We start from the raw sequence: 16,026 nt of genomic DNA on the forward strand, positions 1-16,026 counted from the left end.
ATCACGGATGCTCTGCACATGCGAAGTGCCCCACGTGCGCTCCCAGTTCTGAATCAGTAGTGAAGTTAAGAGAAAACCATTACATGGGATGAGAGTCTGTTTTACTATGGCAAGATTATGTCTGTAGGTGAGGATCAATAAAGAAATCTGCTGGGGAGAATCACAATGCGTCTTTTGTAATTTTTGCAACCTGATATTAAATATATTGTGGAAAGGCAGCTGCTGTTTAAGCGCATTATGTGAATGCAGAAAATGGCTGCATCTGCATGAGTCACTTTAATTCAAATGGCTGCCACCTGCAGAAAACTACATACAGAGTGATTTAAGAGAGGATGAAAAGCCTGCAGATTAATCCCCATTCAATGAAGTGCATTTACCTTGACAAGGAACCAGTCCACCTCCCCCCCCGCCCCGCTTAATAATAAGGAAAAGTCTGCCATGATTTGATTAGCGTTGCAGCCGCTACCTGGGGTGGGGGAGTGGGCATAGGAGGAGGTTGGGCCACACTAAGCCTCCTTGTATGTCAACAGAGGACTTAAACGAAATCATGAAATAGAAAAGGGCTGTTTAGTGCGCATATGTATGTAAACAAGGCGTTGTTGGATTGAATCTGGTCCATCCAATCCAGCAGTCTGTTTTCATAATGGCCAATCAACTACCTCCCAACAGATGACCTTCTGAGACAGACACATTCCCATCAAGAGTACTAGTCATTGATCCCCATAACTTCCATGAATTGGTCCAACCTTCTTTTGAAACCAGCTAAATTGGTAGTCAGCATTGTATCTTGTGGTAAAATATTCAAAGTTGAATTATATGTTGTGTAATAAAATATTTCCTTTTACATGTTCTTCCAGGACTCAATTTCACTAAGTAACATTTTGGGAACATCTAGCATTTTGAGAAGAGGAAATGGTTTCTTCTTGTCCATGCATGATTTCATTTACTTGAAATAAATCCACTCTCATTTGCCCACTTTCTGGACTAAAAATCTCCAAATGTCTCAACCATTCCTTATAGGGGAATTGCTCTTACCTCTTGATCATCTTGGTTGTCCTTTTGTGAACTGTCTCTAGCTTCACTGTATCCTTTTTGAGGTATGGCAATCAGAACTGGTCATAACATACCAGATGCATTCATACCACTGACTTATATAAAAGCATTTCACTATTGGCATCTCTATTTTCAGTACAATTTCTTTTTATCCCCCATATTCCGCCTTTTTTAAAAAACAGCAGATGCACAGTGTGTACACATTCATTACTCCAAGATTTCTCACTTCATCAATCACTGATAACTCTGGTTCAATTAGTCTATGCAAGTAGTTAGGACTTGTGACACCAATGTGTGTTGGTTATACTTTATTTTTTGTAAGGCTGTTCTAAGCTTTTGTTTCCATTAATGGTAGCCAGAGGCAAAGTGTGATTCTCTTCTGGAATTACACAACATGGCTGACTTAGGAAGGGTAATTTCTGAAATGTTTAATTAAATTGAATTACTGCTGTTTGGCTTTTATTCACATAACATGACTACCATGATTCCATTAAGCATATTTTAGAAATCAGTCATGGAATAATGGGGTTAGTGTGTTTAAATGCTCAGGTTTAAATTCTAAAACTTATTATTATTTCTTTGAAGCACCTATTTTGTTTAAAAAAAACACCTTTCTTTTACATTGGTACATCACATTATTCTGGGTACCATTCAGGCATGAAATCCTCTTATTTTTGCTACTGGTTCGGAACCGGAAGCGTTTGTGTGTGACCGCTTTGCTTGAGTGCGGCACTTCTGCGCATGCACAGAACGTCCGTGATGACATCTGGGTGGATCGGCGGAGCCTCACACCACTGCCACCTCCATTACCGGTTCGCCCGAACTGGGGCAAACTAGCAGAATACCACCTCTGGTACCATTTCCACATAATAATTCAGCTATCTAATCCCTTCTATATGTCAATCCAGTCTAAAAGTACAGTTGAAGAAGCCCTAACACTACATGATTTTAGAAAAGGGGACCAAGGTCTGAACAAACCTCCAGATATGGGTCTGGATGCTTCATCCGGAATCTCAGCATAAATGTCAGAATCTGGAATAAAACATGATCTGTTACTTCAGTATATATAACCTTTCCCACAAAGATATCCCATGATCTTGTTCATAAAGATATAACATGGAATGCTCCCAGTGGATTTCACTGTGTTCTCTAACTTAGCTTTTCTTTCACAGAAAAAAATAAAAACAAACACAAGGAAGGGAAAGAAGGAATTTCCAAATGATCTTTTATGACCAGCATTAAAAGCTAGTGACTTGGATGAACTAAACCTGGCTGGAGAAAGAAGCTGGTATTTCTTAAATTTTCACCATCCTTTCAGGACAGTTGAATAATTTATGTTAGACCAGTGTTTTTCAACCTTTTTTATGCAAAGGCACACTTTTTTCATGAAAAAAATCCCGAGGCACACCACCATTAGAAAATGTTAAAAAATTTTAACTCTGTGCCTATATTGACTATATATAAAGTAATTTTCCCACGGCACACCTTACACTATGTCACGGCACACTAGTGTGCCGCGGCACAGTGGTTGAAAAACACTGTGTTAAACATTACTTGTGGATAGAACATTCAATTTTATATTTCATTTTTGACTTTCATCAGAGAAGCATGGCATGATTTTGTATGTTTCAGAAATCTATTTGATTAGGAATGATAGGACAACAAAAATAATTATACCCCAGTCTACTCTCATGTACACTCCATCATCCCATGACTTCTGTTAAAAATGGCAATGCCAGAGATTGAAACAGATCAAAACTGCCGAGTACAGAGTTCATATACCTGAGCCCTACATGGTATTGGACCTGGCTACCTGAGAGACCGCCTCCTGCCATTCACCTCTCAACGACCAATAAGATCACACAGGTTGGGCCTCCTCCGGGTGCCGTCGACCGGACAATGCCGGCTGGCGGCTCCCCTAGGGAGGGCCTTCTCTGTAGCTGCACCGGCCCTGTGGAATGAGCTACCCGCAGAGATCCGGACCCCCACCACTCTCCCGGCCTTCCGTAAAGCGATCAAGACCTGGCTGTTCTGGCAGGCCTGGGGTTGTTGATTAAGTTTCAGCCCCACCTGATGGTATGGATGTTGTATTAATTTTTAACATTGTATTTTTAATATTTTAAATGTTTTTACTTTGTTGTGAGCCGCCCAGAGTCCCAATGGGAGTGGGCGGCATACAAATCTTATTAGAGTAAAGTAAAGTAAAGGTCATCAATTCTCATTGATCTGATAGTGGTGAGGTAAAATTCAACTTACCTCCGCTGAAGCTCTCCCTCAGTGTGGACCTCTTTTCTTCTATATGCCTGTGGCAGAAAGATAATCAGGAACAGAACTGGGTTTGCTCATTTCCTTTTACTGAGATTCGATTTGTACAAAGAAAAGTGAAATTCAAAAATTTTAGCAAGGGGTTCTCTGCCTGGTTGCTGGGTGGGCATGGCCATGGTGGGCATGGCCTAGTTGGCCACCTGCACCATGGTGGGAGGCAGGGCATTTTCGCCCTCCCCAGGCTCCGGAGACCCTCTGGAGGCCAGAAACGGGGCCGTTTCCAGCTTTCCCAAACTTCCGGTAGGCGCGTTTTTCGCCCTCCCCGAGCCTCTGTGCACGCCCGGCTGCGTGGGGACTCCTGGGAGGGCCGGGGTGGGGTGAGCAGGGCCAGCCAGGAGTGGGATTTGGGGGTTCTCCGAACTGCACAGAATTTTAGCTAGAGGTTTTCCTGAACCCCTGCGAACCCCCGGCAGCCCACCCCTGGTGAGCATTAAGTATTCTATAAATATAATCAATCAACATGAAGGCACTTCTTCCACTAATGATGAAGGGCTTCACTTGTTTATGGGCTTTCCATTTAGGATAATGTTTGGGCACCTAAGAGAGGGCTGGAGAGCCAGTTTGGTATAATAGTTAAGGCACTAAGCTAAGACCATGAATTCTAGTCCTGTCTTAGGCAGAGCTGAGTGGCCTGGGTTAGTCACTCTTTTTTAGACATAAAAAGAAGGCAGGGGCAATCCACGTCTGAACACCTGGCTGGAAAAATTGCAGGGATTAGTCCAGGCAGTTGCCAAGAGTCAAGAAGGAGAAATGTCAGGCCTGGAAACCATCTTTTGCTTTGGGCCTTCAGGCCTCCCACACTTAATGCTGTGGGAAAATGGGAGGGGGCATTACATGGAGTACGGGAGATATATAGTCTAAATAACGTTCTGTCAGCTTCTGCCTTGCTGTTGCTTCAGCTGCCATGAAACGGGAAGGGGGGGGCTTGTATTTGGGAGGGGTTAATTGATGTGCTGGAGGAATGTTCTAGGATGTGCCAGACGTTGGGATTGCGCATGCGTCTGTGTTTCCCGCCTGCATCAACGGCCTCGACATTCCATCTTTCGGCCTGTCTTTTTGAAGTTATCTCACACCTGACACTTGAAGGACTTATGATTGGACTGGAGCTTTGATCCTAAGGGGGGGGAACGGGCTATTCTATATATCAATTGCTTTCGCGCCAAATTAAGCAGACTTTGCTTTGCTACTGCTCGCTTACCATTTATAATTAGTAAAAGTACTTTTGATTTCCAACCATGGAGTCTCTTAGTCTTCTTTCCTAATTATGGAATGGAGTGGTGCCTGACAAGAAGCAAAGTCTCAAAAAGAAACCCTTTCCAGGAGATTTACGTCTACCGAGAAAGGAGATAATGTCTTCTCTGATCAGAGAGGAGGAGGGGGCCGTTGGAGGTGCGGATTCCAGTGGAGTAGGACCTCCCGACCTTTCTCTACACGAGCCCAGCCCGCCTGACTTATCCTTACACGAAGATTTATTTCAACTGCAAATTTCCAGCCAGCCTGAACCTGCCCCCCCACCCCGATGGTCAACTTCGGTGGGACAAAGAGAGACAGAGACAAGCTGGAATGCTGGACTCACCCAAAGACCACCCAGACAACCTTCGCTGGAGCTGGGTGTCGTGAGAAAACCCCAGACAACTGAATTCCCTGACTATTGGAGCCAAAGGTACTTTGGGGAAAGAAGGGGAGGCGATGAAGGAGAATGCCGAAGCTACCAGCTCCAGCGGCCCATGAGAAAACCCCAGCGGAGTGAATTACCTGATTATTGGGGTCAAACTTATTTGGGGGAAAGAAGGGGGGAGGAGGAAAGAGACTGGAGAAATTGGCAACGTTACCCACGCCCGACATCTCCCCCTCCCCCTCGGCCTGCTTCACCCCCTGCAGCTAGAGGTTTTGCTGACCAAGGAGGGCCTCCCCCCGAAGACATCGGATGGCTAAAATCCCTCCCTTGCCTGTGCGTTACAATGGTGATTCTGCTAGCCTGGCCTCTTTTCTTATGCACGTGTTTAATTACATGGAGATTTATGGCCGAGACTTTGAAACTGACATCATGAGGGTCAGAATGGTTCTTTTGTCATTAGATGATGAGGCTGCTAAATGGTCAACTGCTTTGCATATGTCTGGCTCTCCCCTCTTGGGGAATTTCAACCGCTTTATGGAGGCTTTCCGCCAACGTTTTGATGACCCGTTAACTGAGAAGCGAAGCAAATTGAAGTTTTTAACCTTTGAACAAGACGATAGACCTGTCGCCCAATACATCCAGGAATTTCAGTGTCTTTCCCAATACATGAGAGGCTGGGGGGAGGACGCTCTACTGGACAGATTTGCTGAAGGATTGAATGAAGACATTTATCAGCAATGTGTCAATCGTAACCTGCCTAGACGTTTAATCACTTGGTTTGAGCATGCAGCGGACGCTGAACTCGACTTAACCCGTCTCCGTTATGCTAAAGAGGAAAGAAGGAAGCGGAAGGAGAGGGCTGCCAAGTCCCTCCCCCCTCCAGCCACTCAATCACTTTTCAAACGACGAAGTGAAGCGAGGGGGCCCCCTTCTGGCCTCTCCAGGCCTTTAACATGTTTTCGCTGTGGCAAATTAGGGCACACCGCCCCCGAATGCCGTGCTAAATTACCCCTCTCTGCGCAACTTACCCGGGGTTAAGCTCCCTAAACCCCGGATTTACTCCATGTCGCCCAGGGAAATGGAGGAGATGCGTTCTTTCATTGACAAAAATTTGAAACGTGGTTTCATTGAACCGGCTCGACCCAAAGTGGCTGCCCCTGTACTGTTTCGTGAAAAGAAAGATGGTTCTCTTCGCTTATGCTGTGATTTTAGAAATCTTAACGCTGTATCAACTCAGAACCTCTACCCACTCCCATTGATGAAGGACTTGTTGGCACAGCTAGGGAAGGGCCGCATTTTCACTAAATTGGACTTGCGAGAAGCTTACTATAGAGTACGCATTAAGGAAGGGGACGAATGGAAGACTGCTTTCAACTGCCCTCTTGGTTGCTTCCAGTTCCGGGTTATGCCTTTTGGCCTACAAGGGGCTCCTGCTGTTTTCATGCAACTTATTAATGAAATCTTGCACGATCATCTCTACAAGGGCGTTATCGTATACCTGGACGATATCCTCATTTATACTCGCAGTTACGACCACCACGTCAATCTGGTGTGCACTGTTCTGAAAAAACTCCGTGCCGCTGACCTTTATGCTAAATTGTCTAAGTGTGAGTTTCACCAATCTAAAATTGACTATCTGGGCTACCGCATCTCCCCTGATGGCATTGAAATGGACCCTGAAAAAGTGAAGGCGGTCACTGAATGGGACGCGCCCAAAACTCGTAAGCAATTGCAAAAATTTTTGGGTTTCGCTAATTTCTACCGTCAATTCATTCCCTCTTTTGCTCAGATTGCCCTCCCTATTACTAATTTGCTCAAGACGAAAGGCGACCCGAAGCCTAAACCTAATAAGCCTTTAGACTGGAACATGGAATGCCAAGCGGCATTCGAGAAACTTAAACGCCTTTTTGCCGCTGAACCAGTTCTTAAGCATCCTGATCTCGACCGGCCTTTCGTCGTCCAGGCTGATGCCAGTGATGTCGCCGTAGGGGCCATTCTGCTGCAAGCCAACGACCAAGGTAACTTGCAGCCTTGCGCATACACCTCCCGTAAACTCACTGACACGGAGCGGCGTTGGGCGGTTTGGGAGAAGGAGGCTTTCGCCGTCCGTTGGGCCCTCGCTACTTGGCGCCATTTCCTAGAAGGCGCTAAACACCCATTTGAGGTTTGGACTGACCACAAGAACTTGGAAGCGTTGCGAACGCCTCGTCGTCTCTCCCCCAAACAAATGCGATGGGCCCAATATTTCAACCGTTTCAATTTCACTCTAAAGTATATCCCGGGCGGAAAGAACTTCATGGCGGATGCTTTGTCCCGATTACCTCAATATAATTGTTCTAAACTGAGTATCGTTCAACCGCTCCTGGCAGCTCCGGTACTCACACGTCAGCAGACCCAAGCTCAGAGGGAAGTGCCTCAAGATCTACTTTCTGACCTTAAAAAAGCTCTTCCTCAAGACGACTGGTTTCTGAACCATCGGGACGAGTGCACCATGCGGGACGATCTACCGTGGATTGGTGCTAAATTATACATCCCCGCGTCCCTACGTCTGGTCGTCCTTCGTCGCGCTCATGACTCCAGATTGGCGGGTCATTTTGGGTTCGTAAAAACTTTGCACCTCGTGAAGAGACAATTCTGGTGGCCCTCTTTAAAAAAGGACATTGAACTCTATGTGGCCAGTTGCCCAGTTTGCGCTACCGCCAAAAAACCGCCGGGGAAACCGCAGGGACTACTCCAGTCCGTCGCTCGCCCGGTTGCCCCTTGGAAGGAGATTTCTATGGACTTTATTGTTGAGCTTCCCGAAAGCCAGGGGCATACCGTCATCTGGGTGGTCACTGATTTGTTTTCCAAGCAAGTTCATTTCGTGCCTTGTCACAAAATTCCTTCCGCCAAGGCATTGGCTAAACTGTTCCTTTCACACATCTACCGTTTGCATGGGGTTCCCGACCGTATTATCTCCGATCGTGGGGTCCAATTTACATCTACTTTTTGGAAGGAATTTCTCAAACGCATTGGGTCCGCCCAGGGCCTTAGCTCCGCCTACCATCCTCAGACTAATGGCGGCTGTGAACGTACAAATTCCATCCTTGAGCAATATTTACGTTGTTTCATCAATTATCAACAAGACGATTGGGTCGACTTGTTGCCACATGCTGAGGTGGCCTACAACAACTCGGTTCACTCCAGCACGGGGTTCACCCCTTTTCGGGTCGTTTACGGCCAAGATTTTGTTCCTATTCCCGAATTGCCTACTGCCCAACCACAGGTTCCTTCAGTTGTGGACTGGAGTGAGCGTCTCAGTCGCATTTGGCCTCTGACTCTTTCCACTTTGGACGCTGCCCATAAGGCCCATAAGAAGCAAGCCGATAAGAAACGCTCTCAGCCCTATGAATACCGCATTGGGGATTTGGTGTATTTGTCCACGAAATTCTTGCACACTACACAAAAATCAAAGAAATTGGGACCCAAGTATGTTGGCCCTTTCCCTATTGTGAAAGTCATCAATCCTGTTTCTGTTCGTTTACAATTGCCCAAACACCTCAACCGAATCCACCCGGTGTTCCACATCAACCTCATCAAGCCTGTTCGGGTTTCCCACTTACGCCCCCCGGATGAACCTCCGCCTGCTCCGTTGCTGATTGATGGGGAACATCATTTTGAAGTTCGTGAAATTCTTGATTCCCGCAGGCACCGTAATCGCATCCAATACCTGGTAGCTTGGAAGCACTTTCCCCCCTCCCACACGGAATGGGTTGATAAATCCCACGTTCGTGCTCCCCGCCTGCTACAGGAATTTTATGCTTCTTATCCCGACAAGCCTTGACTTTTCTCCCCTCCCTCTTCTTTTTGTGTTTTGTCGTTTGTCTGTTTTTTTTTTTTTTTCCCAGGCCTGACAGCCTTTTTCCGGGGGACGGCCGGATGTCAGCTTCTGCCTTGCTGTTGCTTCAGCTGCCATGAAACGGGAAGGGGGGGGCTTGTATTTGGGAGGGGTTAATTGATGTGCTGGAGGAATGTTCTAGGATGTGCCAGACGTTGGGATTGCGCATGCGTCTGTGTTTCCCGCCTGCATCAACGGCCTCGACATTCCATCTTTCGGCCTGTCTTTTTGAAGTTATCTCACACCTGACACTTGAAGGACTTATGATTGGACTGGAGCTTTGATCCTAAGGGGGGGGAACGGGCTATTCTATATATCAATTGCTTTCGCGCCAAATTAAGCAGACTTTGCTTTGCTACTGCTCGCTTACCATTTATAATTAGTAAAAGTACTTTTGATTTCCAACCATGGAGTCTCTTAGTCTTCTTTCCTAATTATGGAATGGAGTGGTGCCTGACACGTTCTTTCTCAGAGAGTCAAGGACATCTTGCCCTGCACCTGGAGTGGTGTGACTGGGAGGCATCTCCAGTTGGGATGGGGTCTGATTGGGCCATGTGATGGACATGTGGGTGCTGGGCAGGGATTTGAACTATCATTTGGGTTTTTCCCAGATGTACCAATATGACATCTCTAATAAAATAGAACTTTGAGAAAACTCAAGCCTCAGAATCTTCTTTTGTTACTCGGTGTTACTCGGAACCCTGACAAGGATGAGAAGAAGGAGGAGTGGTGGCTATGGAAAATCAAAATGCACGAAAAATTCTGATAGAACAGATCACTGGCAATCTGTAATAATTCAGCATCCTCTCTTCTACACTGCTGTCAAATCCCATTAGAAAGCATATGAGTGGAACAGTGAACCTACTGTTGATATCCCAGCAATGCCTGTAGTACAATTCTATTTTGTTATCAGCATTCATAATTATTGATAGGTGTTCTCTCCATCAACTTGGTTAACATTTTTCTGTGTATGTGGAACACGCGCTATTCTACTACCTATAATATTTCCAGACAGCAATAGTTGTGCTGAATAAAGTAGAGCTCAGGGTGCCCTGAGGTAATTTTATCACTAGTGCAAAACTGGTTTGTTCTCCTACTGTCCTCTGGTGCTCAGTATTACATACAAGCACAACTTCCAGGGGTAGGTCGACCATCTTACTTACTGTATTGGGACCTGAGGCAGACTGATCCTCTTCTCATTCTCTGCAAGGGAAAAAGAGATAAAGCATGTCAGTAAACTCACAGCTCAATTCTAACTCTCCATTTTTGCTGTGAATGATATCCCTTCCCTCTTCTGTTTTTTTTCCTGTCTCCAAATAACTAGGTGTGGGTGGAGTTCCCTAGTTCTGTTCTATTATTCTCTTAAGCTTTGCTAACTCCATTTTACCAACTGAACACGGAGAAATTCTAAAATGAATTATAGAACCGGAATGTAAAGTTTTCTGTAGCATCCATTATCACTAATAAATTACAAACATGGGCCAGAACATTATTAAAAAAATCTCTTCTCTTAACTGGAAACTTTGATAATGGTGGCTTCAGGAGTGAGTAAATCAGGGAATTGCCTTCAATTGAGGGAGCCTTCAATTCTGACATATTTTCAATAAATAAAATATATGAAACCTATAGCAAGATAAGATGAAGAGTTCATCACGAAGACCTCTCCATGTCATAAGAAGAAGAGGTAAGATTTTAACTTGGTGTTGTTTCCTTTCATTTATGAATTATGATACCTATACTTTTACAAATGAATGACGGGTTAAGAAATCATACAATAAAAACATACATAGCAACCTAATAATTTTTAAAATGTGTGTGTGTGGAAGGGGATCCAGTTAACACTTGTATCCAGAATCACAAACACTCTAAGGCTAAGAAAGCAAATGAATTATCTATAAACAAATAATGCAGTGTTGTGCGTCAACATGAACATTAATACGACTTTTAGAATCCTTTTCTCAAATCTAAAATTTACTACCCAAAATAGTTGCATGTGTTGCCTTGATTTCTAAAACAAGATTCTGATTTTAAGGTTTAAGATTTGATGGAAAATACCATTAAATACCATGAGATGAACATATTTTGTCATTTTTGCTTATATATAGTTGATTAAATCTATAATCAATGCTATAAGGCTATAACACAAAGTTGGGTCTAACATTGCCTCACTTTCTAGTCAACACACCCAATATCATGTATATATGTCTGTCTGTCTGTCTGTCTGTCTGTCTGTCTGTCTGTCTGTCTTCCTTCCTTCCTTCCTTCCTTCCTTCCTTCCTTCCTTCCTTCCTTCCTTCCTTCCTTTCTCTCATCTCTCATCTATCTATCTGACAAAGGTATATGGCCACCCAACTCACATATAGATGACTCTGGGTAATTTACAACAATAAAAATACACAAGATAAAATCCCATAAAAAAAACCTTATCCATTTCAAATAAATATCTTACACAGCTCAAGGCAATATATGAATGGTATGATCCTGTGAACAGACTAAACATATAGATATTTCCCAGGAAATCAGAATTTCACTAGAAAAGAATTGGATAAGTCCATATATTAGGTCAGTAAGAACCTCCCACAAATAGCTTAATATTGTTTTAAGAAACAAAGTACATCAGCCACATTCTCCTACAAGAAAGTATGTGAGATAGACCAATTCAGTCTGCCCTATTACATTTCTGCTTCTTCAAATCAGATAAGACCCACCCTTATCATATGCAAAAGATCACTTGATTGCTTTCTCACCTCGGTTGGGTCGGATGATGAGGGAGGTATCCAAGCATCCCTGCAGCCTGCAGTAGCCATCTATTAAGTCAGCCATGTTCTCTGCCTCAGCCAGGGAGGATGTCTTAATAGTCAAGGACTGCCAAGTAAAAAAAAAGCCATATAAGGTTCCTATGCCAACCATATAGATAGAGATTTCATTGTCAGTGCTCACATGTTTGCCCATCAAGATGGTAACTACATTGGTGTAAAGCCCTTGGTGGAACCAAAATGCATGTTGGTGGCAGAGGTGGGTTGCTAATTTTTTGGATGCACTCGCGTACATGCTCGACGCTTCTGCGCATAAGTGTCCGAGCAGGTGGGTGGAGCCTCCCGGCACCGCTACTACCAGTTCGGCTGATCTAGGCCGAACCAGCAGCAACCCAGCTCTGGTTGGTGGCAAAACTGAGAAAGGGATAAACCAAAGCAAACTATCAGCACCAGAAAGACCCAAGAAAATATCAAAAGTATAACCTTTTATTTTTAAACATATGTATGTTTTCTCAGACTTCTTTTATTGTCTGACAAAGTTGCTTCTAGCAAAAGTTTGATAATTTGCAAACCTAGTTGAATGCAACCTGTGTGTTTGTAAAGGGAAGTCTCCCTCAAGTTGAATCTGATTCTTGGTGGACATGCCTATACAATTGCCATGGCAACAGTCCAGAGTTAGTTTGTATGTGCGTATAGGTAAACATGACACAGTTTAGCATAGTGAATAAAGGAATTGGCTAGAAACTGTGAGACTATGAGTTATAATCTCATTTAACGCAAGAAGTTGGCTGGATGACCTTGGGCTGATCATTTTCTTTCAGCTCCAGGAAACAGACAACAGCAAACTACTTCCAAAAGAAATTTCCCAAGAAAGTTTCATAGCATAGATTTATCTATGTAGCTGCCATGAGTTAAGGCTGACCGGAAGGCACATAAATTCTCATACTATGAAATCTATGGATAGAAACAAGTTTTTCTCCCCTCACAATGTTAGCACGTAGACATCATCCACTCAAAAATAAATATAGAGAGATTTGAGACTGCTGAAAGGAAGAAGACCCTCTTTATGAATCATGGTGGAGAAGTGGTTAGAGTGCAGTAGTGCAGGCTATTCTGCTCACTGCCGGCTGCCTGCAATTTGGCAGTTCAGATCTCACCAGGCTCAAGGTTGACTCAGCCTTCCATCTTTCCGAGGTGGGTAAAATGAGGACCCAGATTGTTGGGGGCAATATGCTGACTCTGTAAACTGCTTAGAGAGGACTGTAAACCACTGTGAAGTGGTATATAAGTCTAAGTGCTATTGCTATGTATCCAGTTATATATGGAATTTGCTGCCATCAAATGTGTTGATGGCCATCAATCCAGGCAGGGTTAAAATGGCCATGAGTCTTGATAAAGACCTTGTCAGTCCTGCAGACATCTTTCTTTTGGATCTTTGGCCTGCCACACTTTCTATTATTCTACTATGCATTTTCTATTGTGGGAAAATGGGAGGGGGGATTGTTGGAGTTAGATGCTATGTAGCCATAACAAAATTCTTTCTAGAAAGCCAAGGTCATCCTTTGTCTTTGCACCTCTGCTCCTGACCGGAACTGGATGGGTAGAAGCTGCCAGCATGGCAGTGGAAGATTGGACCATGTGATGGACTTGTGGGTGTGGGGGCAAGTTCTTGAACTTTCAAATGGGTGGGGAAAACTGGGAAGCTTTCAGATTCAGGTTTCCCCAGATGTGCCAATATGGTTTTCTTAATAAATTGGAACTTTGAGCAATACTTTGCCTTGGACTATGGTTTACTTTTGGATGCTATTTGGAACCCTGACAGACCTGGCACACCTTGATTCCTAACAGCTAAGGAGCAAAAATGGAGCAGGGATACTGAATTCTGGTCCAAGCTTGTGTGCTTTGTGATTGCATTTGACTGTCTATCACAGAAAGCTGAACTGCACGAGCTCTTGGCTCTGATCCTGTTCTTACTTTCCCTCTCTCAAAAAGAGTGTTGGAAGACTGGAACAGGGAGACAACTGAGATACGATCCAAGCCACCTTTGCACTTCTTCCTTACCTGGGGGTTCCCAGTAAGACCAAGCTGCAGCAATGCTCTGCCTTCCTCCACAGTAGTACATTTGATGGATTTGATCTGCTTGAATTCAGCCAAGCAAGTGGGCTGCAACAGAGCAACATTAATGTTTTATGAAAGGCTGACCGGAAGGCACATAAATTCTCATACTATGAAATCTATGGATAGAAACAAGTTTTTCTCCCCTCACAATGTTAGCACGTAGACATCATCCACTCAAAAATAAATATAGAGAGATTTGAGACTGCTGAAAGGAAGAAGACCCTCTTTATGAATCATGGTGGAGAAGTGGTTAGAGTGCAGTAGTGCAGGCTATTCTGCTCACTGCCGGCTGCCTGCAATTTGGCAGTTCAGATCTCACCAGGCTCAAGGTTGACTCAGCCTTCCATCTTTCCGAGGTTCACTCGCATTACAATCAAGAAATCTTTTGTGCTTTCCACATCCTGTAGTGTGGGGTGGGATGCTATGCCAGATCCATACATGCAGAACAGCAGCATTCTGATTCGTGTATCTTTATTTTTTCAATTTCACACATGCGCACACACACATACACACACACACACACAAAGATTTGCAGTGAGACAAATTTCATTACATTTTCAGGTTACCATTAATATTATTGTAATTTCGGCTCCAGGGCAAAACAGCCTTGGCTTACCCATAGGTTGTATTTCACTAAAGCAGGAGTGTCAAACTCGCAGTCCAAGGGCCGGATGAGTCACACACTGGCCACCCCCACCCCCATTTTAGCAAAGGGGGAAAAGTTGCAATATGTCACGTGACGACAACGTGACAATGCAAATTTGATACCCTGCAGTAAAGGATGTGCTTCAGTCTAGGAAGCTGGTCAGTTTCACTTGTGAGACTCTCTTGTAAAGAAAATCAGCTCTGCCACCTTGGAGCTAATACGCATATGTAAAATTTTAGCATAATCTCTACTTAGGTGATGCTGAAAGTAAAGCACAATGGAATTATCTACAAGCTTGGTAATGCTGAACCAGGAGTTCTCTTTAAATAGCCTTGTCTAAAATGAACAAGGGACTCAGTGGCTCCATGGCTAAGACGCTGAGCTTGTCGATCAGAAAGTTCGGCAGTTCAGAGGTTCGAATCCCTAATGCTGCATAAGGGAGTGAGCTCCCATTACTTGCCCCAGATTCTGCCGTCCTAGCAGTTCGAAAGCATATAAAAATGCAAATAGAAAAATAGGAACCACCCTCAGTGGGAAGGTAACAGCATTCCATGCGCCTTCGGTGTTTAGTCAGGCTGGCCATGTGACCACAGAGATGTCTTCGGACAGCGTTGACTCTTCGGCTTTGTAATGGAGATGAGCACTCCCCCTAGAGTTGGGAAGGACTAGCACATATGTGCAAGGGAAACCTTTACCTTTACCTTACCTAAAATGAACAAGATATTCTTTGACAGCAGCAGCAATGGCCATAGTGCTTCTATGCTTGCTTGCTTTTTATTTAGTTATCCATACTTCCATAAAAAGAATTATCCAGTTGAAAAGGATTTTGGAGGTCATCTAGTCTAACATTCTACCCAGTGCAGGAATTTTTATACCATCCTGAATGTATGCATATGTATGTTTTATATGGGGTGGCCCAGTTGACAATTTGAAATTCTGGATGGTTTACATGGAGTACAAAAAACAAACAAAGAAAACAACCCATAACCCAAATAGAAGTAACCATGAGCACAATGCAACCAAGGCCAAAACCACCCTCATAATCACAAGATAAGTTTATCTAGTGCTCTGGTCCAACCACTCAAGGAAGAGTCAAGTTTTCAAGACCTCACAGAAGGTCAAGGCAATCAAGGCTATTTGAATCTTAGCTATTGTGGTCCTCCGGTGGCCCGCGGAGCTGGCAGGGGCGTCAGACAGTGAGGAGGTTGGGGAGGAACAAGGGCCAGCCCTGGAGTCTGGGGAAGACTCGGATGAGGGCTCTGTGTTGGAGGCAGAGAGGGGCCAGGGCCATCTGGGAGTTATGTGCTGCCTTTGGAGCCTCCAGAATCGGACATCAGTGAGGCAGAGGAACAGGGGGAGCCTGCTCCCAGTGCGCACATGCACAAAGCTGCCAGAAGGCAAAAACAGTTAAGACAAAAGGGATGACTTGGGAGTAAGGCTTGGAGATGATTAGCTTCTCCCATAAGACATAAAGGAGGAGCAAAGGCACATGAGCCTTTGCAGGAAGCAACTTTGTTCGCTCCGGTCAGTTTAAACTCTGAAGCTCCATTTTGACTCTGTGCTCCATGTGGATTTGCAAAGCTAATTGGCAATTAGGTTTTTGGCAGCATTTCAAGGGAGATAAAAGTGGGTG

At 44.4% G+C, this 16,026-nt stretch overlaps 1 protein-coding gene across 6 annotated transcripts in view; it reads right to left on the reverse strand.

The window, feature by feature from the left end:
* The window catches only part of PTK2B (protein tyrosine kinase 2 beta), a 116,966-nt gene that overhangs the window by 27,708 nt on the left and 73,232 nt on the right, over positions 1–16,026 (reverse strand). For all 6 annotated transcript variants that reach the window (XM_032215880.1, XM_032215884.1, XM_032215883.1 and 3 more), the window contains exons 10-14: positions 13,691–13,792; positions 11,621–11,738; positions 10,037–10,076; positions 3,310–3,356; positions 2,032–2,085 (exon numbers count right to left, since the gene is read on the reverse strand). In XM_032215880.1, the coding sequence (XP_032071771.1) occupies positions 2,032–2,085; positions 3,310–3,356; positions 10,037–10,076; positions 11,621–11,738; positions 13,691–13,792 (361 nt within the window). The remainder of the gene's footprint in view (positions 1–2,031; positions 2,086–3,309; positions 3,357–10,036; positions 10,077–11,620; positions 11,739–13,690; positions 13,793–16,026) is intronic.

This window comes from Thamnophis elegans, chromosome 4 (genome assembly GCF_009769535.1).
Source record: "Thamnophis elegans isolate rThaEle1 chromosome 4, rThaEle1.pri, whole genome shotgun sequence".
NCBI classification, from domain to species: Eukaryota; Metazoa; Chordata; class Lepidosauria; order Squamata; family Colubridae; genus Thamnophis; species Thamnophis elegans.